At 42.0% G+C, this 15,249-nt stretch overlaps 1 protein-coding gene across 1 annotated transcript in view; it reads right to left on the reverse strand.

The window, feature by feature from the left end:
• Window positions 1-1,463: 1,463 nt before the first annotated feature.
• LOC143768154 (uncharacterized) overlaps window positions 1,464-15,249 on the reverse strand; it is an 84,345-nt gene continuing 70,559 nt past the window's right edge. Inside the window, exons 10-16 of the mRNA XM_077256842.1 lie at window positions 13,929-13,953; window positions 10,259-10,411; window positions 9,950-10,129; window positions 9,744-9,867; window positions 9,563-9,660; window positions 6,695-6,785; window positions 1,464-4,962 (exon numbers count right to left, since the gene is read on the reverse strand). Of these exons, the coding sequence (XP_077112957.1) occupies window positions 3,620-4,962; window positions 6,695-6,785; window positions 9,563-9,660; window positions 9,744-9,867; window positions 9,950-10,129; window positions 10,259-10,411; window positions 13,929-13,953 (2,014 nt within the window). The 3' untranslated portion in view covers window positions 1,464-3,619. The remainder of the gene's footprint in view (window positions 4,963-6,694; window positions 6,786-9,562; window positions 9,661-9,743; window positions 9,868-9,949; window positions 10,130-10,258; window positions 10,412-13,928; window positions 13,954-15,249) is intronic.

The raw sequence follows: 15,249 nt of genomic DNA on the forward strand, positions 1-15,249 counted from the left end.
TGCATTTCCCTTACGGCACACTTGGTGAATCTTTTGCAGGAACGGATCTAATCGGACCCTGGGACGGCACACTTGTTACTGACACCGAGGATTGTGAGGCTGAGTTCCATCAGGATTTCCTCCACCAGTTCCTGCACCCCTCCTCATTCTCTCTAAATTCTCATCTTGGGAGTATGTAGTCAATATCAGTCTCAAGCTGGAAGAACTGCAGCACTGCCTCGATGAAGCGGCAACAGGTTCTGCTGAAATTAATTTGTTTAGGTGACAAACCGCACACCACCGCACGGTTGAGGATAAGTATAACAGACCAAACAGAGTTGTGACTCTCGCCGCTGAACCTACAAACAGGCATGATCCTGTGTAATAATGGCCGTAAACTGGTGGCGACTCAGAAGCTTAACAAGCTCGCACAAGTACCGTGCCTGGGTCACTTGCTCAACTTAGTTGTTCAATGGTTTCTGAAAAACTACCCTGATTTGCCCGAGCTACTTGTGAAGGTGCGCCGCATGTACATCCATTTCCAAAAGTCTTGCAGTGTTGTAACAGCGTTTGCAAGTGTCAGTTCACCAACAGGTGTGCGATGTGACCACATACTAAAACACCACATTACACTTGTTGGCAAGGCTTAAGTAAGAAGCAGAGGGCAGTAGTTGAATACCAGCTACAACATGCCCATCTGTATTCTTATTAGCCTCTGCTGATCCGTAGTGTGGACCCTCTGCGGATCTGGCCAAGCTTACCCTGGAGGAGCATAACCAAGTGGCTACCTGGTCTTCACTAAAGCCTGTGATCATGAGAATAGGCTTGGGGTAGCCACCAAGTGCCACTCCAAGGCAGTGCTTGGACCTGCAGCAACTGACCAAAGGTCAGAGGCATAGATTCAAAGCACAGAGCGAGTAAACAGAAATGTGGTGAGAAAGTCAGTGATATGGGTGGGCTGCACAGGTTCAGAATATGAAGCCGGGAACAGGAGAGAAGAGGTCAGACAAAATAAGTGCACAAGCAAGGTCAGTAACCGGAGAGTCAGAACAGGAATGCACCAAGACATTTAACTAAAAACGGTCTTGAACTAGATACCTACAGTAAGTTCAGGCAATTTGTGGAGGGAAGAGCTGCCTAATATTTTCCCTGCTGGCAGAGTATAGGCCAGGGATGCAAAACTCTGCAGGACACAGCAGGGTTAAATTCCTGAAGAGTCTGGCAGCACCCCCTTATGGCCAGGTGGAGACAGCAGGAGGAAGAAGCAGTGCAGGGAGTAGTGCAAGAGGCAGCTCAGCAAGATGGCCTGACATGGGGTGGAGCAGAGTGGCAAATTAAGAAAGTAGGATGGCACTAAGAAGGCTTGCGAGTTACCTGCGTGACACAAATTATCAACTTTTCTTCAACTCTTTAGATTCTAAGACATTATTTTATCATCTAAATAACAAAGAACTATAGATCCAAACAAGAATATAAATTTTAAAGGCAGCAGTTTAATAATGATTAATAACAGATTTGAAAGTAGATATCCAACACTTCTCTCTTCTACTTGACCCACAACAGGAGTGAGAAGACTCTACTGTACATGATTGAGAAGGATGCTTCGGCAAATATTTGATTTTCAGTTGTTCTCATCCAGTGGCAGACTGGCATTAGTGGCAGACTACATGGCTGATATTCAGGGAAACCCATTAAAGAATATCTCTGCCTGATGCCCCAATTTCAACCGTATTTGTATACTCAGTAGCAGACACAGCTCCTTGCATTACAAGGGTCTTTAACTCCTTACTCCCCAATTATGCCTTTGTGCCAGTGCAAAGTAGGCCCGATGATGTCATTAAATCATGCCTGCTCTGTGGAACCTAATTCTACACAAAATACAGACCAGAGTAAAGCATCCTAGCAACAGGACTAGGTGTTTTTTTTTCTAAGAGAGTTGAAATATACCAAACTATATTGGGGAGCACTGTGTTGATATTATACCATATTTCAAGTCAGAGTGCGAGTATCAAACTGCTTTGGAAACACAATGGTGTCTTATGCTGTATTGGGGTTGCTGTGGAAACATCAAACTGTATTGGAGGTACTATGGGTGCATCATTGTGTATTATGGAGCACACTGTATATGGGGCCTGTTGGGCAGTCTTGCTGTACTGGGGGGATGCGGGCAGCCTATTTTATTGGGGGCACTGTAGGGACTTCAAACTGTATTGAGGGCATTCTGAAAGAATCACAGTGCATGGATCATACTGTAATGTGAGCACTGTATGGGGCATCGTACTGGGTGAGTGTGCATTGCAGTGGGGCATGTTCTTCTGTGACTGTGTCTAAGTGCCATGAACAAGCCAAATAATTATATTAATTTTTTGTTTTTGTTTGGGGAAGGGTGGAGGATGAGAAAATCATAGTTTTACTATAGGGTCGATTTATACATATGCCCATGGTGTCATCTAATAAATATATGTCAGTGTATTAGATGACACAAGCTAGGCTTTGGATGGCTGCTTGAGCAGCTATCTTGATCATGTGTAGAAGCGTCTCGCTATGTCTCTCAATGTCAAATAGGACGAAAGACAGAGGCACCAAACAATTCTTTTAAAATTAAGTTAAAATGTAAGTGCAAATGATAAATATTTTATACATACTGAGATTCCCATTGCTTTACAATAACAAATGGTCATCAGTAATCAAATGTATTTTCTAATAATAATTTAGTGCTCAAAATTACTTTCCTTTTTTTCTTGTACACAAGTGACTTTACTAGATTATGAACATATCCGGGTGAAGTGTCACTGGATGCTCTGCTGATAATTGAATTAAAGGAATATTATCCTTAGAAACTTTATTTTAACAGGTTTACAAAGTCAACGCGTTTTAAGGTCAGCACAGGCCACTAGGCTTTTGTCTTGATGAAGAGATCCTGCGCTGACCTTGAAACCTGTTAAAATAAAGTTTCTAAAGGTACCATCACACTCAGCGATGCTGCGGCGATATAGACAACGAGCCGACCTAAACTAGATCGCTGGAGCGTTGCTGTTTAGGTCGCTGTAGAGACGTCAAACACAGCAACTCCAGAACGATGCAGGAGCGATCCAGTGACGTAACGGCGACTCACTTCTCGTTCTCGCTGGTTGTTAGCTCCATGTCAAACATTGCTGGCGTCGTTGCTTTTGATGTCAAACATGACGATACACGCTGACCTGGCGACGAAATAAAGCTCTGGACTTCTAGCTCCGACCAGCGATGTCACAGCGGGATCCAGATCGCTGCTTCGTATTAAACACAACGAGATCGCTATCCAGGACGCTGCAACGTCACGGATTGTTGTCGTTCTCGTTTCAAAGTTGCTGAGTGTGACGGTACCTTAAGGAGAATATTCGTTGAATTCAATTATCAGCAGCGCATCCAGTAACACTTCACCCGGATATGTTCTTTCTCTAAGTCCTTTGGATTCATGTCTTGCAGCAGCTGGTATATGCATTTATTACATGTTGCTTTGTTGCAACACCACCAGGTGAGCAGATCCATGTTGTTTATGTGTTGTTTTAACATTTAAAACCCTATTGTGCGCTCTTCCTTACTACTATTTACTAGATTATAACACTTATTTTTTCATTTACATGTTGAAACTGTACTGATTTTAAACAAAAAAAGAAAATGCCTGCTCCACTGTGTGAGTTCTTTGATGTCTAACAAGATCATATTTCTGGGTAAAACATCTCCAACATTCTGAACATGAAAATGGTTTCTCCCTTGTGTGAGTTCTATGATGTCTAACAAGATCGTATTTCTTGATAAAAGATTTTCCACATTCTGAGCATGAAAATGGTTTCTCTCCTGTGTGAGTTTTATGATGTCTAACAAGATCGCATTTCTTCTTAAAACATTTTTCACATTCTAAACATGAAAATGGCCTATCCACTGTGTGAGCTTTCTGATGTCTAGCAAGATCACATGAACATTCTGAACCTGAAAACAACTTTTCCTCCGTGTGAATTCTTTGATGTGTAATAAGTTTGGATTTCTGGCTATACCGTTTCCCACATTCTGAACATAAATATGGTTTCTCCCCTGTGTGACTTCTTTGATGCTTAACAAGTTGTGATTTATCTGTAAAACATTTCCCACATTCTGAACATGAAAATGGCTTCTCTCCTGTGTGACTTCTTTGATGCTTAACAAGTTGTGCTTTATCTCTACAACATTTCCCACATTCTGAACATGAAAATGGCTTTTCCCCAGTGTGAATTCTCAGATGTCTAACAAGATTTGATCTCTGATTAAAACAATCTCCACATTCAGAACATAAAAATGGTTTCTCCCCTGTGTGAGTTCTCTGATGTCTAGCCAAATTTGATTTCTCATTAAAACATTTACCACATTCTGAACATGAAAATGGCTGCTCTCCAGTATGAGTTCTCTGATGTATAACAAGATTTTTTTTCTCTGTAAAACATTTCCCACATTCTAAACATTTAAATGCTTTATATCCTGTGTGAAATACCTGATGCTTAACAAGATATGCTTTCCGATCAAAACACATCCCACATTCTGAGCATGAAAATGGCTTGTCCTCTGTGTGAGTTTTTTGATGTGAAACAAGATGTGATTTCATTTTAAAATATTTTCCACATTTTATACATGAAAATAGTTTCTTCCCTGAGTAACTTCTCCGATGTGACAAAAATCTTGATTTAAGACTGTTACATTTTCCAGATTCTGAACATAAAAAAGGTTTCTCCCCTGTGTCAGTTATTTCATGATCATCAGTACTTATAAGGTTTTTGTTTTTCATATGTTCATTCACTGAAGCAGAAGAAAGGACCTGCTGAAAATGATCAGATGAAAGATTTTTCCTAAGAAGGGCTTGAGGTGTATCTGGGATAATTATATTTTCTTCATATGTATCTGATGTGATACCATGATCACCTGCTGCAAAATCTGAAAATATCAGATGTCCCTCTGGGCTCCTGGTACCATAATCTGCCAAGAAAAAACATATTTTTATTATTTGTCAACAACACTGCATTTAAATTATATTAATATTTATATTATTCCATTTTTTATACATTTTTCATACAAACTATGAATTAGATAGAATTCAGCTTTAAAGTGACTAATGCTACGTTCACATTTGCGTTATGCGCCGCAGCGTCGGCGCCGCAGCGCACAACGCAAACAAAAACGCAGTAAAACGCATGCACAACGCTGCGTTTTGTGCCGCATGCGTCCTTTTTAAATGCAACTTGCTGCGTCCTCTGCGCCCGGACGCGGGCGCCGCAGCGACGCATGCGGCGCAAAACGCAAGTGCGACGCATGTCCATGCGCCCCCATGTTAAATATAGGGGCGCATGATGCATGCGGCGGCGCCCGCCGCTGCGGCGCCCGCCGCTAATGTGAACGTAGCATTAGACAGTAGACTACTACCCAAAGACTAGTAGATTATGATGTTAGGCCACCAGATTGTTCTTTTTCAATATTTTCTTTCTTTTGTTGAAGTTGTTTTCACTATAGGTTCTGATTTCACCTAATCTGTCACCAATCATTTGCAGTTTCATGTCAACATTTAACTCAGTGCTATTAGACAGTGTTCATCTCTCATACCTTTCGTGACAGGTACATAAATGCAGGTATATACATGCATCTAGCACAGAGCACAGCAGTACTGTCATATAAAAATAATCCATGGCTTTGGTGCACGTATAAGTTTTGTATTTTTTGTACATGTTGTTACAATTACAGGGACACAAAATATATCCATGTTTACTGGGATGATTTTATAAAATTTTTAATAGCAATTCTATAAATATAAATCTCTGGTAATTGCTTTTTAGCACTTACAATGTACTGGCATGATATCTGAATATCATTTTATATTATACCACGTAAAAAAGAATGCTTTTGAGGTTTTTGGGCTGAGAAAATCCTCCTGTACATAACAGTACAGCCTCTGGCTCCCTAGTAATGTTTCTACCTTCCATATCAGGGGTCCTGAGTTCAAATCCCCATCATTGACAAGCTTCAAAAGTATATTAAGAGACAACCACTCTGTGTTCTGTATTAAACAGGTTTCTCTTCTGCATCAAAAGCGGCAAAACAATAGGAACGAAAAAGGATAAGTGACTTATAGGTCATGGTACTAAAAAAGGGCCATGATTATAGCACTATAACGTGAAAAAAAAATCAATATTACTTAAAGAGTGAATTAAAAACTATCAAAATCTTTTATCACACATGTAAAATATAAACTGAATCAAGTGGAATAACAAGAAATCACCAAAGGCAAGACATCAGAATATATAACATGATTGTACAATAATTTGTAAGGGAACCAAAATTGGTTTAAAAGATTAAAAAAAAACAGACAGAATCAAAGGGTCTAATAAGGGGAAAGATATACTATGTAATGATCAGAGTGGATGGTAGTAGGTTTACAAAAAAACAGAGTAATACCGGACATAGCAGAAGTCTGCAGCAGATCACCATATAATGTAATACAATAATAATTATCATGTGCTGCAAGACTGATAATGTAAACTGACCAGATATGTGCAAGATGTGAAATGTCCGAACATGTCACAAAATAATCATATATTATTATATGCACAATCATGGCGCATAAATAAATACCCATAATGGAGGTGTGTTCACTCTGGAATGGAGCCAACTCAAATGTGCATTTCTGGTGTTGATTGTTTTTTTAAGTTATACTCACATATGACGTTATCTATTGGAATCTCCACTTTACACCACTCATCATCCCTCACATATGTCTCTGTACTATTAATATGGGGCAGATCTTCACCCTGAAACAAATATTGTAAGAGTAACAGACAGATGAGATGTCGCAAGAATTGATTCAGAAAAACAAAAAAGATCATAAATTATCATGATGATCAAAAAAATGACAGCAGTAGTTATCACACATCTGCAGGTCTCCTGTATACATCCAACCTAATGGATCTTAATTCTAACCAGCAGTCTCCATAACCAAAAAATTGTGAGATAAATCTAATGTCTATAGTCAGTTTTTTTCCTGTCATCTCCACCAAGTATAAAATATACACGGAATGGCCACATTATTAGAGACACCAATATAGTGACTTTTTGTTTTCAGAATCTCAGCAATTCATGCTGTAATACATTTCCCTAGATGAAGAAGTAATTCTGCAGGTGTATTGGCCCATCCCGACAGGATAGATTCTTGCTATTGCCGCAAATAAGATGGAGATGCTAAAATGTGGTGAACAGTCTCTTTTAACTCATCTGAGAGATGCTTTTGAAGATTAAAACATGAGGACTATGAAGGCCAGGGAAGCAGTAAACACTCTCTGTAATGTTCCTGGAATCAATCCATTATTAGACCATTGTGACAAGGTGCATTGTCCTTTTACTGTAGGGGAAACAGCTGCCATGAAGTGATGAACTCGATTGGCCAAAATGCTTCTGTAAGCCCTAATGTCCAAACATCCATCCACAGATAATAAAGGGCCCAGGATGAGCCAAGAACACATTCCAGCCATTACTGCCCCTGACAAAAAGGATCCATGGATTCCTGCTGCTTGTATGAGATTCTGACCCACTAATCAGCGCAGAAATCTGGAGTCATCTGACTGCACAATGTTTCCACTGCTCAGTGATATCATTTTTGTTCAATTAAAGGGAACCTGTCAGCAGATTTTGCCGCTATAAGATGCAGCCACTGCCTTTCAGGGCTTATCTACAGCATTCTATAATGCTGTAGATAAGCCCCCGGTCCCACCTGCAAGTGCAATTATTATTCTCTCAGATAATGGTGGCACTGGAACTGTGTAGGGGAGCCCCAGGGGCGCAGTCGTGGCTGAGCATACTGGGTCTGGCAGACCCTGGCCTCCCTCTACATGAAAATCACATCTCACTTTGAGCTTACTTGTGTTCCCGTTTTCTACTCCTTCTGGAATTCCCCTCTGCTCTTCAGGGTTGCTTCCTGTCCCTTCTGAATAAACAGACACACAGTCCAATTGCAATTGAAAACGGGCAACTTTACTTGACATACTTCGCAGCACATCCTTATCAGAAACAATTTCAGCATCAAAGTCCATACAGTTCGCATCCTGTACTTTCCCTGTACTCCACTTCATGTCCTCACGTACATTATGGGGTAATAGCGCCTTAGGCGGTACCGCAGCATTATCCTGGTGTAGAGTCCCTACATTTGAGAATTCATTCGTCCGTTTCGCCCTGGACCTTAGAGCTTCAGCCCAAGCAATGACCTGCCACATGATAAACAATCTGCACCCAGTACGTCTTTTGGACCTCTTTCTCTTCCAAGCTTCCCACTGCTGAAACGCTGCTGCTGGAGACTGTCCTGTCCCTATAGGACTCTGAATGGCTGGGTTCTCCTCTTTCACGTTACGTGGCTGCTGCGGTGTCCTGGGCCTAGAGCCCGTGTGGATGCTTTGGGTGCTTAGGTCCTACTCAGCTTACCTAACAAAACACCTGCTTACCACACAGTAGCCCCTCCTACAATTAACCATCTACTTACACTATGTTCCTTTATACAATATTAATACTATAGTGCCCCATCTAGTGCCCATAATTGGACACCACGCTTTCCCTACTCTATACATAGCAACAATACAACAGTATAACACACACATATATAAATATATATATATATATATATATATATCTCAATCAATCAAGACACAGTAATACACCCAACAGTGTAGCGGTGCAATTGTATAAGAGTGGTAATACACTAAATCGTGTAACAGTACCAACATACATTAACAAATAGACCAACCCTGATAATATACGGCACCGGGGCGAGAGGGAAAGGCAAAGGAATAAACATAATATATCATACCCCCTACAACTGTTCATCTGGTGTTATAGCCCATCTGTTTGTATTCTAACACCTTAGTTGGACTCCAGATCTGTATTCAGTTGAAATTTACAACACTGTGCACTGCCTGCTCTTCAGCACAATTATTGATAACTTCCTCAATGGGTTGTTTACATCCACAGGATCCAGTTTCAGTGTATTTTCTTCCTCGATCACAACATTCTCAGTACTTTTATTTTTGACAAAAAACCTCATGAGTGTGGGAGTATTTTTTTTTACTTTGGGCCTTACCATAACACTGATGACCATGCGTAGATGAAGTGCTCAATATTCCCAGTGTAATGTGATTTCACATTGAAAAATGATCACTTTATTTTATATTACTCTCCGGGATTATAGGTCTAATCTCTATCTAGGAAAATGTCAATTAAGAAAGTGCCGGTGTCTCTAATACATTGTCCATTCAGTGTATAATACTGGGAGATAGAACAAGACTGAGCACAAGACCTTCACAGCCGTCTACACCAGAGGTGTCAAGCTGCATTCCTCGAGGGCCGCAAACAGGTCATGTTTTCAGGATTTCCTTGTATTGCACAGGTGATAATTTAATCACCTGCACAGAATGATTCCAGCACCTTGTGGAATGCTAAGGAAATCCTGAAAACATGACCTGTTGGCAGCCCTCGAGGAATGCAGTTTGACACCTCTGGTCTACACATCATAGGGGAGATCTCATGACACCTTCTCTCCATCTACCTGATGATCCTGAGGAACATCGAGATCTTCTTGTTTACATTCCTGTGGAAGAAGAGGACGGGGACATCTCACTGGTGTTGTCCTCTCACTGGATAGAACTAGAGGAAACACATACAGGGACTGAATTCATTCTTTACATACAGATAATTATAGGCCGTGTATATTTAGTCCTGTCTATTACCTGGTGATGTGAGGGGCTGGGGAACCTCCATCATGACGTCCTTGTACAGATCTTTGTGTCCTTCTAAATACTCCCACTCCTCCATGGAGAAATAGACGGCGACATCCTGACACCTTATAGGAACCTGACACATACAATGATACCGTCATCCCCCGATCCCTCCATAGCGTTACTGTATAATGTCCCAGCATTCCCAGCAGTGTCACCTCTCCAGTCAGCAGCTCAATCATCTTGTAGGCGAGTTCTAGGATCTTCTGGTCATTGATGTCCTCATGTATCAGGGGGTGAGGTGGAGGCCCCATGATTGGGCTCAGGGGTCTTCCCCATCCCTCAGACACAGGGTCCTGACAGCGCTCACTAGAGGTCTTCTTCACTACTGTGTAATCCTGGTTATGGAGAGGCACATTAATAAACCTCACTACAGACATTTCCAGAGTCCTCACCTCTCCAGTTCTGTCCATCTGTTATTCCCATAGATAAGAATGGTGTAATGTGACGTCATCAGAATCTCTCACCTTTCCAGTAAGCCGGAAGAGGATCTCTAGGGTGAGGTGTAATATCCTCTCCGCCATCTTGTCCCTGTCCCTATCCATCCTTGTAGGGTCACTCAGGAGAATTCTCTTATATAGAAGATCTCCACTGAGCGGATCCGATATTGTAGGGACCTGAATGGGGAGAAGATGACGATGTAACATCATAAAGATCCCATGTAAGAAACCTCCGGAGCTGTTACCGGCGTCACATGATCACTACATCCAGTCATGGCCCCGTCCTGCCCCCGGTATAACACACAGTCCCGTTATAGTCACATACAGAGATTTATCACAGGCTCAGCACTGAGGGGGTTAATGGGGAATCTCCAGCACCTACCTCCACCTGCAGAGCCGCACACCACATATATGGCTGTTCTGTGCGCACAGGACCTGTGATGAGGTCACAGGAGGGGAGGAGTCAGGGGTCACATGATCAGGGCCTCAGTGTATGCAGGACTCTGCTGTGCTGGTGGATATGATGCTGGATGGATGAGGGGAAGTTTCTGTGTGGGGTCAGTAGGGGTTTACAGGGTGGCTGTAGCAAAGCCGTGTGTGTACGAGGTGTACAGATTGGAGACGTGTGTGTACGGAGCGGAGCCATGTACAATGTGCTCATGGGAGGTGGACGTGTCAATCGTCTGGAGGGGGATGGAGAGAATTAAATGAAATCCAAAAGAAAACCCTTCAGAAACCTTCTAGAAGATTCTCCCAATGCTGTTTCTGAATCAGACAATTTGTTAATTGTCAGGGTAACTTTTTATTCAGTTCCACAGTTACTCAATATGGTTTTCTATGGGTAGAGGGAGATAGAACAGAAGAGAAAAAAGTGGAGTGGAGGTGGGGGAATGAAGCAAAAGAGAAGAGATGAGGGACAGAAGTCCTAACTGATGTAATTTGGAGTGGTCGCTTGGCCTCGGGAGGGTTCCAAGGGCTAGAAGACACCTCTGGCCTAAAAAAATAAATGAGTAAAGAAGGGGTGAGTTATAATTCTACACCTGACTCGCAGAGTGTTGATACCCTATATGGAGGCAGACTTTCAATGGAGGGTTACTCCTTCACCAGTCCAAGAACCTGCCCTTTAGTCTTTCTTAAAAAGATATGTCACAAGGTTAGCTACAGTATTGAATTAATATTGTATTTAGTAGGCCCAGTGATATGAGCCATTTTTCATATGAGTCTGACTCTTGTTGTAGAATGATTTGATATTTGTGAATTGATGAATTGCTGCTGTTTACTTATTATATCAGCTCCTACAGTTTATTGTGTTGCTATCTTTGGAGGACAGAAACACATGGTAATGGAACAATCAATGGTTACAAAAGGACTTGTAAAGTTCACTGATAAAGCTGAAAACTATAGATCATGGTGAGCCTCGTTCCAGAACACCATTCAGGGACTGGACCTTTCTAGTAGTGAGGAGTTAGATCTCCTGGTAAAGTGGTTCAGAAGTGAGTCAGTCGACCATGTCAAAAGACTAATTAATTATAATTATTATTATAAATTGATTAATATAAAGCATCCACACATAGGCCTACGCAAAGTGTGGGAAAGACTTGATGAATGCTGTGGGTCCATAGAAGTAATAGAGAATGCTTTATCCAAAAGAATTGATGATTTCCCTAAGATAGGGCCCAAAGGTTATCAAGAGCTTAGAGAATTGAGTGATTTATTGATAGAGTTACAGGTTGCCCATGAGGTAGAACACTTGCCCTAATTGGCATTCTTAGACACTGCTAAGAGTATCAATCCGATAGTACAGAAACTTCCTTACAACTTACAAGAAAAGTGGGTTACACATGGTTCATGGTATAAGCAAACTCATAACGAACCATTAACTCCTTTCACTGTATTTGTTGATTTTGTCACCGAGCAAGCTAGGATTAGAAATGACCCTAGTTTTGACTTCACTCTGTCATGTTCCACTGCCCCCGGTGTCAAACCCAGTAGGACACCCGTGGCAGTCCACAAAACTAATATTGTTTCCAACATGTTTCCAATGTTTGTTAACTAAGACACAAGCAAATGTCTCCTTAGCTCCGCAGCAACTCTCCCTATACTGCCGGATTCCAGAGTAGACTATTGACTATGAGCATTTAGATGCCATGTCTGATATAGACCTGATGACGCTGTGCGGCCAGCCAATCACTGTAATGCCACAACCAACATGGCTGCGGCATTACAGTGTGTGGCAGAGACAATCCTTGCATGTTCATTGGCTCTCTAAAGAGCACCAAACATACAGGGCTGGGACCCGAGCTCCCACTGAGCAATCCCGAGCAATACTCGGTGAGCTCCGAGCATCTCGAGCAGTGAGATGCTCGGGCAAGTACCGAGAAGTGGTGAGCATGCTCACTCATTACTAATAGCTGAGTTTTCAATTTTAAATGTTGTGCCAGGGTCACTTGCACTGTATGTGAGGGGAGATATGTGTCATGAAGATTACTTTCTTCCATGATCTAAAACCCATAAGTTTCTCTCCAGTATGCTGTGATGAAGGGTTTAACCAGCCTTGATAAGGGATTGGTTTTTTGGTGAGTGATGGGCGGGATGCCTACTCACCATATCTCCATCTCAAGGGTGTGGCTGGAAAGTTAAATGTTCAGCCACTGTTTTTTTCTCAGTGTTGTGTGTTTGGAGAGGAAGATCTCCAGACGGTGGCTCCAGATGGAGCAGAAGACTTGCAGTGTCCTCTGCGGGTGAATCTCTCCAACATAAGGACTTTGCTATACTTTATCTTTTGTTTATGCCATTTTGCCAGAAAGGCCATGTTTATTTTGTTAAACCCTGCCAGGCAGAGAAAATGCCTAAGGGCTCCTTTCCACTTGCGAGAAATACGTCCGTGTCTCGCATGTGGAAACCAAGCTCTGGCGCCGGCACTTGGGAGCGGAGCGTGCAGCTCCATGTGTTGCTATGCAGCCGCACACTCCGCTCCCAAGTGGCGGCGCCAGTGCTTGGTTTCCACATGCAAGACACGGACGTGTTTCTCGCAAGTGGAAAGGAGCCCTAAGCCTGAGTATTTCCATGGAGCAATGACAGAACAATACCCACACGTTGACTCCGTACTCCGGATGAGGCAAGACAGAAACAAAAAAACAACTTACATGAAGAAAAATGGAAAATGTACTTCAGTCCCAGTTGAAAGAATCTGGCAAATCTACCTTAGGCTGAGTGGTTTCATGTGTAGTATAACCTGTGCAGCAGCAGTTAACATATTATTGTTTCTGTTTGATATCTGCCACCTCCAAGGACGCAGACCGCAATTGAGTGGTTAAGGTGTCCACAACGTTCATGAGGACTTCTGAGCACACAAAATATAGAGTTGGCTGGTGATAAAAGTTATGCTACAAAATATTTGGGAAAATAGGTAAGAAGCTAAAAAACCTGCAGGTTCCTTTACAAACTAGAGATCCTGACCAGCAGTCCCTAATAGTTCCTACATGAACAGAGAAAGCCCTATCCATAGCGTAGAAAATGGTAGCTTGGACCTAAACTGTCTAAAAGGCTGTCGAGCGCTTTAAATTACTACTATAGAACTGGAGAGAATTGCAGAGTGTAAATTTACCTCAAAAGGGAAAGTGTGCTGAAAAAAAGGAAAGATCCCAGACTGAGTAAAGAAAACCATGAAATACAAAATAAAGTGTAAAGTACGTACTGTTAGATAATATGCTGCCTGCTTCCTAAAAAGAAACAGACGGTAGGTGCAGAGAAAACAGAAGCGGAAAGCAGAAAAACTCTAGAAGGCATTTCACTGACTGGCTTTAAGCTATAGCTGAACCCAAAAAAACCTATCACCAGCAGGAAATGCCAGCAGGAGGGACAGAATATAAAGCAGCACCAGATTTTCCCCTACTTGGACAACTTCCTGATGGTGGGGAGGTTGGAGAAACATTGCAAAGCACAGCTGGAAGAGGTTAGGAACATCTTAAGGAAGTTGGGCTGGATTTAAAATACACAAACATCAAGAATAAGTCATAAAAATCCAGTCCTTTTAGGCCTTATACTAAACTCTGAGAACTAGGGTTACGTTCTTCCCGAGGGGAAAAAGACAAAATAGTATCCCTGGTGTCAGTGGCAATGGACAATCCAGTAATGACATTGAGGGAAGCAATGTCACGATTGGGTGCTCTGACTTCCTATATCCTGCAGTGTTATGGGCCCAGTTATATACAAGACAGCGTTAATGGGAAATATTGTCAGCACAAAAGTGATTAGGAGGGTGTTTGTATGGAAGGGTAAATCTTTCTTCCGTAAATGGGAAACTCCCTCTCTTAGTGATTAGACATGCTAAATCTGTCAGCAGTAGTTCCTTGGATGCCTAGACTCAGTGATATCTTTACCACAGATGCAAGCAAGACTGGTTGGGAGCAAATCTAAAAGATCATGCAATACAGAGTCTTTGGTCAGGTTACAAGAGGGAAAAACTCTTCGAACCTGAAGGAGCTATGGGCAGTACAGAAAGCAGTAAAGGGTTCCTTACACCACTCTCTACAGCCGCCACGTCGATATTATGTCAGAAACTTGTTTTACAGTTGAATATATGAATCATCAGGAGGGAACAAAGAGCTCACTTACTGATGAAAGCGGTAGAAGGTCTTTTCTGTCAGAACAACACCTTCTCTCCCTGACAGCATTACACATAAAGGGAATAGAGAACGACAGGGCAGATCTCCTGTCTCCAAACCGGCTATAACAAAGGTAATGGGCTCTGAATTCGAAAATGTATCAGCAGATAATAGATCTATTGGAACTTCCGGAGATAGATCTGTTTGTTAGCAAACAGAACAGGAAGGTGGAGAAGTTCTGCTCATTGGATCCAAAAGGAAGCTCTCATAATGTATACGCCCTTCAGATTCCTTGGGATTTCAGGATGGCGTATGCATTTCCTCCAATAGTAATAATTTCAACGGTTTTGAGGAAGATCAGGGAGGATCATGTGAGGGTGATGATGATAGTTCCATTTTGGCCCAAAAAAC

This window comes from Ranitomeya variabilis, chromosome 4 (genome assembly GCF_051348905.1).
Source record: "Ranitomeya variabilis isolate aRanVar5 chromosome 4, aRanVar5.hap1, whole genome shotgun sequence".
Taxonomy (NCBI): domain Eukaryota; kingdom Metazoa; phylum Chordata; class Amphibia; order Anura; family Dendrobatidae; genus Ranitomeya; species Ranitomeya variabilis.